At 44.7% G+C, this 10,532-nt stretch overlaps 1 protein-coding gene across 1 annotated transcript in view; it reads right to left on the minus strand.

The window, feature by feature from the left end:
* The window catches only part of SALL3 (spalt-like transcription factor 3), a 13,890-nt gene extending 8,435 nt beyond the window's left edge, over window positions 1–5,455 (minus strand). Inside the window, exon 1 of the mRNA XM_010133488.1 lies at window positions 5,317–5,455. Within this exon, the coding sequence (XP_010131790.1) occupies window positions 5,317–5,455 (139 nt within the window). The remainder of the gene's footprint in view (window positions 1–5,316) is intronic.
* Window positions 5,456–10,532: the final 5,077 nt, after the last annotated feature.

Genomic DNA, 10,532 nt, shown 5'->3' on the forward strand with positions numbered 1-10,532 from the left:
TGATGATTACTACTACTACTACAACTACTATTACTAAGGCATGGTTGCAAAGGAGGATTGATTCTAAAAGAAGCTGCAAACTGTGCGGCTCCTCGTCCAGTCTTTTATCTATCTACGTATCACTATTCTTTTGCTGGAAGCGAGCTCGCTCTAACCGAACCTTGCACACGAGGTTTAAGTAGTGAGAGATGGATCCAGCCCGTGTAGCCATTGCAGCATGGCTGTCCTCTGATCTAGGAGGTGCTGATCAAACACCAGTCAGCTCACTATTTCGGACACTGCGCAGTAACCACCAAGCCCAAATGTGAATCAAAACAGGTATTTCAGTCAAAACTTACGATCAAAACAGGTATTACGTTCTGCACTAGAAGACAATCTATCTCATGATCTACATATGTCAACGCTAGTATGTAAAATGGGTAAACTTCCAGCAGAAACCTAAACTACTGGTGCCCGCTGCCAGGAGCTATCACTATGAACAGCGTGCCAAGACAATAACCAGTCTGGTGCACTAATTCATAAACTTGAAGTAGCAGCAGTTTGCATTCCAAAGGTAACTTGTGAAAAAGCCCAAGTGTGTTTCTCAGACGTTCAGCGCTCAGCTCTCTTCGGTAAAATAAACGGCTGGGTTTGTGCGTTCCCACCAGGACCAGCCTTGCACCCATACTGACTGGGGACCTACCGCTCTGCTTTGTATTCCTCCTTCCCTCACCTCCCAAGCCTTAAAAATAATGAGAATACTCTTCAAATGACCAATCCAAGTACATTCATCTCATCATCTGCCTTGGAATATTCAAGGACTCCTTCTGAAAAATATTTGAGAGATCAATGCTAGAGAGTCCTTAGGAGCTTTTTTTTTACCTCCAAAACAACTTTGAAGTAGACACATAAAGAACCTCACCACGGTGTTTTCCATTCAGGGTAAATTATTTCGCCATTTCTTAAGAAATCAGACAAGTTAAATCTCTCTCAAAGCTTCACTTGGTTGGACTGGCAAGCAAGCAGGTGACACGGATGCCACCGAAGTAAACGGTGCTCTGCCACTGATGACGGTACATTCCCTGCGCAGCACACTGAGGGATGCTTCTCAGAGCAACAGACTGCGGGCTCAATCCAATGACTCCTACTCAAACGAGTAGCCTTTACTCATGTTAGAAACACCACTGAAATTAATGGGACTGAAAGACTGTGAACTAATCAGGCAAAGCAGTCTCTGCGGTCTTGCCCCAAACAAGCACTGCAAGGGGGGAAAGGCAAGACTGAAAATAATTACTGCTAAGTATTTTTAATATATCTATATGTATCTATGCATCAGAGAAACATTGTCCCAGTACGCCCCAAATGAAGTTTTTAATATCCCTTTCAGTAGTACCTATTATATGAAAGTGCTACGGTACTGTATTTATTGTTGCTTCTGAAGTGTTAGTCCTCACCGATTTCAATAGGGAATAAAGCTTAAAAGCATCTGCTTCCACATGAACAGGTATTTTTTGTGTTTGTTAAAACTCAATCACTTTGTAAATGACAGAAAGCAACAGCAAAATTTTATCGCTGCTCCAGATTATTAAAAATTTTAAATGTTAAAATATTAACCTAAAAATTAATTTTGGGTTTTAGTTACGGCATATACCTGTTACAGGAAAGCACAACATCTTCCCCTGTTTCCTGATGGTTTATAGCTTGCTTTCATTTTCTGATATAGTACAAAGTGAGTAAATCCATTAAGTGCTGAAGAATTCCACCTTTTTCCTTTTATTTCTCCTGAGGAGAAACAATCATTTTTATTATTACAGTGAGGATGCGGTGCAGTGAGAATTTTCAAGGACTTTGGGGGAATTAATTGAGCCCTTGCTTCATCTTATAGACATGGGCTGAATTTCGCAGTTCTTAGTTACACAAAAGGTGTTGAATGGGAGTTTTGTCAAGCAGTCAGGATCTCAGCCACTAATAACCTCTCCGTTATTTTCTTTTTCTCATTAGCAGTCTAACAGCTAACAGACTAATCTGAAGCTGCTCTGAGATGCAAGATGAATTACAGCACGTAAAGCTCACCCTACGAAAACAGGTGAAAAATTGCAGGCAGCATCTCTCAAACGGAACCCGGGGCAAGCTCCTACGCAGGTCCCAACCTGCAGAGCTGTGAGGACGCCAGCAGAATGCTGTCACCTTGCATCACTGGGGATCTGGCCCTAAGAATAGTGCACAGAAATTCAAACGAAGGTATTCTGTGCAAGTCACTTTGGGATGGTGATACCCGAGGCCGCTCAGGTGCTCCGCTGACTCAGCGAGGGGGGTACAGGGGGTGCCGCTTTGCTCAGCCACCCTCCCCACACGTACCCACCAAACGCTGGAGCAATGCGTGGCTGCTTTCTCGCCACCTGAGAGGAGGGAAGAGGGCTGAAAGGGTGCCGTGGCTCCTTCAGTCCCTGTCAGGGAATGCGTACAGTTGAGAAAAAAATCGCCACAGCATCTGACTACACGCACGCGGGATTTGTAAACCTGGCTCTACTAGCTCTGAATTTTTATCGTGGGCACATGTCTTTCTGCTCTGTGTGAGAGAAAAGCCTCTTGCACGATGTGAATGGATGCTTCAAAAATGCTGCCATCTACTTCTGTGGAACAGACTGAAATTCATCATCCCATTCCCGTCAGGTTAATTCTGAAAACATGCGCTGTTTATTAAATACCCCCTTTCTTAGGACTAACTGCTTCCATCCTGGAAAAAGCCCTAACCGACCCCACCGTGTTTCATCTTTGCTCCAGAATCTTTTCTTTTTGTCTCAACTTAAATCACTTCTAGTTCTGTACATGTAAACTACCTGAAAAGCACCTTTTTGATTACATTAAAAAGGACTTACAATCCGATGTTCTCTGACAATTCAGTATTTGTTGTATTTGTTACTCCAGGTCACAGATTCCTCAAATTATGTATGATTCATAAAACCCTTGGATAAAAAATCTCCAGGTCAGAGAATCCGCATTTTCTAGGCTTTCATGTATTTCTCATTGCTGATACCTTCCTGAAGCATTCCAACAAACCTGTCTAGTAAAGGTCCCAGCAAAAGGAATCCAGCAAATGTGTAAGTTAATTATTTTCTGAAGCTGCTTTTTAGACTACATGCAATAATACAAACGAAAGCATGGAAAAGTGTATGAATTACTACTATTTCTGCATTCAGAGCTGCATAATTGAGACAGTATTTTATAAATGTAGGAATTTCTTTCGGGAAAAAAGAAACCTCACTGATCTTTCCCTGAGAAGCAGTGTACGAACTGAGAAGAAGTTTCAGAAAAAACTGCATTTGTTAGCATCAGCTGAGGATAAAATGCCTGCTAACTATGAAGACAGATGTGTAAAACGCTCTCACATGCAAATTCCATAATCATTTCAAAGTGCAGCTCACAGCATTTTTATAGATTTAAACAAGCAATATTATAAGTAAAACTCTGAGCACAGCACACCAATACAGCACAATTATTTACTGCTCCTGTCATCAGAATACATAAACTTGTATTTCTCCAAGCACAATTTTAATAAAGTAAGAAAATACATTAAAACCCTATAAATTTGTTTTCAAAACCATATGCATTTGGAAACAGCAGCCTTGTAACAACGCACCGATCCCCCAGAAGAACAGTATTACTCTTTCCTCAGCTGTATCGCCTCTTACAATTGGCGGAGCTTTTCAAGAAAGTTTTCTTAAATTGTTAGAACACGTTTATTTTCTTGCAAATTAATTCTTTTTAACTCTTTATGATAGCTTTGAATCCCATAAAGAAAGATGAATTATCACATACTGAGCCCAAGCTGTGAAACAGGAGGAGACAAATAGAGACCCCTACTGTGTTTAACAATGTAGAAGAAATTCCAGACTCAATAGAAAAATTTTCTGTCCTTTTTCTCAGACCACAAAAGCTGTTAGTATGGATTTGAACAGTGGAGGGCACTCTTGCCATGCGAAACCCGGCACTGACCCGGCACACTCGGTGGGATCCATTCGGTAGCCCTAAATCTCAGAATTTGTTAAGTAACAGCCACCTGTGGCACCGGCACGGACTGCACTCCCGGGAAAACACCGGCCGTTTCTCATCCGTGCGCTGAGGGAGGCACCCCCTCACCTCCCACACGGGCACCTCTCCACGCATACGCAGACGGGGGGCAGACGCACGCTTTACCGATTTTTCAGAATATTTGCACAAGATACCGTATTAAATAAGACCCGCATTACGTTTTTCAAAATCCGATGAGGAGCGATTTGGTTGGCTGTTAGGGCATGTGTACTTTAATTGCGGGTTGGGTAGAATCTGGGTACAAATATGCTGGTGCTTGTAGGAACAAAGTTTATCCGGAACGCATCAAGTGTTATTGGGAATCCTAAAAAAACCCTGCTTCTAATGTAGCTGATGCAAAAAAGACACTGAAAAAAACCAAGCCAAACCAAATCAACTTGAAGAACGCAGCCCGCTGGATTCTGCACAGCTTTCCTATGTGGAATGCGTGTGATTAACTACCTCTTAAACTACGTAACTCTAACACCCCGCAGCATGAAGCCAGCCACTCTCCCAACAACCACGGCAACGCGGACAAACCTGTGGAGGCTGCCAGGAAGGGAAGCCAACGCAAGGTCCCAACCCTGCATCTCCTATGCATCTCAAAACTGAACTTGCAACTCCTGGACTCAACAGCACTACTCCTTTGCGTAAAATTACTCACGTGCAGGAGTGCTTGAAAGAGCAAACCTGGAGTGATCCAGTGCCAGTGGTACAGCTCAGTCATGTTACTCGTTCACCACTCTGTGTCCTGCAGCGCTGCACAGGGCAGCAAAGCACACAAAAATCTAAACAAATCCGTTAGCTTTCACCATTCCCACCTTTGGGGACATGGTTACGTCAACAGAATCATAAAATAAAATTATCAAATGGTGCCAGTAGAAGGGATCTCCTGAAACACTGAAGAGCGAGTTGGTTTCCATGAACTGAAACAAAACTACCACGGCACCTGCAGGGTTAACGGAGCAGCTCAAGACGCTGGGCTCCACAAAAGGAAACCCTTCTCGTTCTTTAAGAACTGTAAACACTTGTGCTGAACTAGATGGGCATTTGATAAGCTGTACAGCGTGCAGCAAACTCCGAGGGATCTCCAGTTAACACTCAAATTCGGTGTTAACACTTCCCAGAGCAGCGTAAGCGCGCTGCCAAGGTCAACTGCACAGATGTACTAATTGTATTATGAGCTTGACATCTAGTGGCCACCCCTGGCAGGGCAAAGCAGGCAAAGGTTAAATCAGCAAGCCTTGTCAAAGCCCTTCTAACTACCCACCCTCAGGGAGAGTCCTGCGGAAGCTTTTTGGCACTCGGCAACCCCCTCTTCTCCTCCACCGAGCTCCTGCAGCAGCCCCCCAGGACAGCGGCACCCGGGCAGCGCCCACCTGCGCCTCCCGCAGCCCACAGCCATGCTCCCAGCTCGGCCGCTGCTCCTGGAGGAGGTCCACAGCCTCCCCAGAGGCTTCGGGGTGACTTGCTCTCAGAAGTTCAGAGATTTTTTGGTGTTTCTCTCTCAGACAGTGATATAGTCCAAAGTTTGGGAGGAAGTGGTGAAAGGTGGGGGGGACGACACCCAGTCTTAGCAATTGGCAATAAGCATTCCCGAAAGGTGCTTCTGAAGGATTTCGCTCACCCCATACCAAATGCTGTTCAAGGGTTGGGTACCCCACCTACAGCTAAAGACCTCGTGCTGTACTCCACTATCTTGTCACTTCTCAGCTTCAAAGACACACCTTTTCAAACGGGTTGCATCACAGTTTTCTGACACCCTTTTAAACAATTATTTTTCTGGCTTTCCCCGTTTTGGAGGGGTTTTGATAAGAAGAAATGTATTCTGTGTCCAACAGCAGTATAACTGAACCAGTACATACCATACTGTACAAACCGGAAAGTACATTATGGCCTAAATTCCCCTCTTTTATTAATGGAAAACCTTCACTACATTTAGTGGGAAATTTTAAGAGGGTAAAGGAAAGAGGATCTTGGCCCTTTACACTGACATGTACAATTCAATAAAAATTTACTACTGGAACCAGATTTACTCGTGTTTCCTCTGAAAAAAGATAGAGCAAATTACTCTCATTTTACAAATGCAGTATTACGAGATGAATTATTTTTACGTGCTTTATTTTGGAAAATGTGTCAGCACGTAGCTATTTTAACATCATGCCAGACCTGGTTTATTATCAGCAAAAGTGATTGACTCATGTCCTGACTGATGGGCAGTCAACAGACAGGCTCGTCCTGGCTTGGCAGTCAACAAATCAAACGAAGGAGAGATATCCAGAAAATCTTCCCAGGACTCAGACTATTTGTCAGAAATGGCACTAGTACTCGTTATTAATTTGTTTAGCTTTACTTTTTTTTTTTTAAATGCCATCCACTTTTTGAATTGTAGCTTTTCCTCTTTCTTAGGCAAGGAGAAGTAATTTTCAACATCTAAATGTATGCATAGTAATAGCTTAATTACAGAGAATTTAAACCAACTCCTTTCACAAAATTTCCCCACTCCGAAAAAAAGAGCCTTAATGTCTACCTCAGGAGATGGTAAGACTTGCTCAAGATCAGCAGCCCCAGATAAAACCTGACCCAGTTTTGTCTGCTCTAATCGTTATACATGCATCAGCAAACGGGCTGATCGTTGTGGTTTCCTCATTATCCCAAGTTTTTTCCTATTGCTAGCACAGTTCAAAACTGAGAGTTTTTTTAAATTCTCCAAATACAGTGTTACCTAGTTTGAATGTGAAGTCTCTACCGTAACAGCAGAACTATTTCTATAAAGTTTCAATTACAGTTTCTTATCAAAGGGACAATTTATAGCGATACTTATTTGGCCTTTATTTCTCAAAACGAAAAGCCTTCTCTCACAGCTGCCTCAGAACAAACATCTACCCCAAACCACCTAAATTTTATGTTTACTGACAGCTGCTTGTGATGCCTCGAGTTTTAAAGGCAACAGCGTCTAACCGAGGTGGAATAACCTCTGCTTTGTATGCAGGCACGTCCCTCCAAAATGTGCTTTTACCTTCCGTGTACAAGCTAGAGCGAACACCCTCAGCCGGAGCCGGCTGCTCCACAGCGAGCTGTGTTGTGGCCGTGGCAGAGCATGTGTGTCTGGGTACGTACTCCAGGAGAACAGTGCGGCCAGGAACTGCTCCACACCCACTTTCCCAGGATGAAAAAGACCCATGAGTTTACAGTTGTGTGTATTGAAAAGGGGGGGAGGGGGTGGGAGAAACAGGTCCCATGTTTTAAAAAAGGACTGCAAAAGGCGCACTAAAACCCATCATTGCACGATTCACTACGCAGTATCCCTTCCACCTCAGACTAAACGATGATACCTCTTTGCCAGAAACTTGGCATGAAAAAGTCCAAAGCCCCATTTGTCATCACCCTCACCAGAATCTCACTCACACACTCTAAGAATCACTTCTCAGCATTACAAAACAACCACCCTTTAATTATCCCCACTTTAAAAACACAAATGCTGTATCCGTGGTTTAATATCAGAATTAATTGGAGTTGAAGGATGTGCATTGTACCTGTAATTCTGGTTCATTTGTAATCTGTTGAATTAGGCAAGTGTTTCAGAAATGTAATTCCGGCTATTACAGTGCTTTACATTTCCTGAGAAACTGAGATTATTGGATTCTACAGGCAGTCACTGGAGCCCTTTGCTGCTGTTTTTAAATGTTTTCCATCGCACCTTCTAACTCAGTAACCTCAAAGTGGTTTTTTTAATAGGTATCTTCCATGCACTCTTCTGCGGTGCAATTATTCCAGTAACACAGCACTGGCAGCTGTTTGTAACACTTCCTTCCAAAATTACTATAAAACATATTTTTAGCATTTCACCCTTGATAAACAATTTCAAACGATTTTGTGTGTAAATCTGCAGCTTGATGACATCGCTAATTATCCTCAGATTCCCCACAGTTTCTCGCCTCCATGGCTCTGCCCTGTTTGAATGCAGCTGTGTCCTGCTGCAGCCCAGGCTGGCCGGAGGATTATCTGTTCTGGTTCTGACACTTCCCTAGGAACACAAGCACGAAAGTTCTGGCGAGACCAGCCAACTTAAAACCCGGCCTAACGCTTCTGCTCCCCAAACTGCCAGGCTGCCCCCTGCCACCGCGAACGTCCCTTCTCTCCAAGGACGACATCTGCGGGACATTCATTTTCAAATGCTTCACTTAATAGAATCTATTTGGAGGCGATATTAAACACTAAATAAATAATAAGCTTCATTTGCTTAATCTTGTGCTAACAACAACTTCCACCTCAGAAGATAAGCAGTCACATTAGCGAGCAGGCTTCTCCCATCAAATAATACTGCTTAAACAGTTTGCTTTCGAAAAACGACAAATACTCCTGCCCTGCACAAACTATTTCTGGCCTGTTGCAAAACCCGCCCAGGAACTGTAGCAACATCTTGATTACAGCCGTGAACAGAACTGGGGAGCACGGGCTGGATGAGCAGCGGTTGGGTTGACGAGGTGCGGGGCGCCCCTTCTCTCCGGCCCCTCCACCGGCTCTCGGTACCGCCTGGATGATTTACATCGCCCCAATGTGCGCCGGGCAGCCCTCCGCTCGCGTACCCGGCCTCCACCTCGGTCCTATCTCTCAAGTGAGATCGCCAACCCAACAGCACTACTTCAGCTTGTTAATCGTTAACCACGCCGGGCTCTGCTCTATTAATTAAAATATGGTTTGATGAAAGGCAACATCGCACATTTTGGTAACAGCCTTCCGAGGCTGGAAGGTATTTACATTGTTGCGTTTTAGGGCTGCTGTGAAAGCCGATTTTGTGCTATTCAGGGACCACAATAATAACGCTTTAAAATTCCTCGCTGGGATGCAATGTAGTCCTTTTGATGGAGAGACTGTCTTTCTCATTCGGCAGAAATAAATCCATTCATTTGATCATGTAGTCATTGAGGGCAATACAAAACAAACCAAGTGTGAGAAATTCTATGTGATGAAGTAAACAAAACAAAACCCCCCAAAAAAGGGGGGAAAAAAAAAACATTTCCATGACAAAAAGATTCTTTGTCCTTAATCTACCCACCATATGCAAGCGTTTCTTTTTAGCATATCTCTTGTTCTAATCTCGGGTGACATGGCTACAGCGATAAGATTCACAAAACCAAACAAAAACCCAGTTTAACAATTTTTCTCGATTTATTAACTCACCAGGAGTGTCATAATGAAGTAGCAGGGTTTTATTTTTCGGGTGAGCATGTAAAAGTTTGTAACGCTGGGGATGAATTCTCAGACCTCAGATCCCACCCCTGCAGAGGCCAGGATCAACAGCTCTTGTTTACATAATAAAATACTAATTCTCATCTGCTTGCCTAGATTAATTTATTTTACATGACGACTGTTTCCTAAGGAAAACAATTCCATTTGGGAAACGCTCTGCTGTGACAGAAGGAAGCCCTCCTCTGTGCGCCTGTTGTTGTCACCACCCCGGTGGGTTTTGCTGGAGCAGGGGCAGTAGCACCCTCGGCAGCCCCGGGCAGTGTGCGACTCGCTCCCTGGCTCCCCAAATACCCTGGGAAGGAGCAGGAGGCTTAACGATTCGCCAGCCTGACAGATGTTTTAACCTGAAGTGGATTCATGCTGCCTTAAGCTCCAGGGTTGTAAAGTTCAGATACAATGGTCAAAATCCTCCTCAAGGCTTCAACTCCGCTGCCATTCTCTCCCCGCAGATGCAACTCACAAGTCATTAATAGTTTTGAAGCAGGAGAATGACTTTTTTTTCCTCCTTTTCGAAGGGCGGGGGGAGATCAAACAGTGGAGCAAGGGGCCTACACGGAAAGCAGAAAACACTGGGGCTGCTCCCTGGTTAGGCGAGGAATTGGGAAGGCAGCGGGCTCTGGGCAAAAGGGAAAAGTAAACCTTTTGAGTGGAAGCTCTCAGCGCAGCCCAGGAAAAGTGAGCCGGGGCTGTGGCATGCCTCTGCACGCTGCCATGCCTACGACTACTGAGGAAAGTCAAACTAACATTACAGAAAAAAAAAAAATAAAAAAAAGGGAAGTGGAAAAAAACCCACCCCTGCAGCCCTATTCTCGAAAAAATCAGAGCACAGTGGAAAGCAGGAGAGATTACAGCCCGGATCCTTCCAGCTTTGGACACTTGTTCACCAGGAGCCCAGATGGAAGAAGCAAGTGTGCGGGTGCCTGCGAGTGGGGAGGGAGCGGGAATGGCACAGTGGAAAGCAGGAGAGATTACAGCCCGGATCCTTCCAGCTTTGGACACTTGTTCACCAGGAGCCCAGATGGAAGAAGCAAGTGTGCGGGTGCCTGCGAGTGGGGAGGGAGCGGGAATGGACTGCAGCCGGCGCGACGGGGGCTGGTGGCGGTGGTGGCACCCCGCGTCACCTACCACCGGTAATTACGGTCGCAGCAGAGCCAGGAGGCGAAGAGGGAAGGCAGCGCAAGGGAGGGAGGCGAAGAGCTGCTGCTCAACCTTCTCGAAAATCATGAAAT

This window comes from Buceros rhinoceros, unplaced genomic scaffold (genome assembly GCF_000710305.1).
Source record: "Buceros rhinoceros silvestris isolate BGI_N320 unplaced genomic scaffold, ASM71030v1 scaffold31773, whole genome shotgun sequence".
NCBI classification, from domain to species: domain Eukaryota; kingdom Metazoa; phylum Chordata; class Aves; order Bucerotiformes; family Bucerotidae; genus Buceros; species Buceros rhinoceros.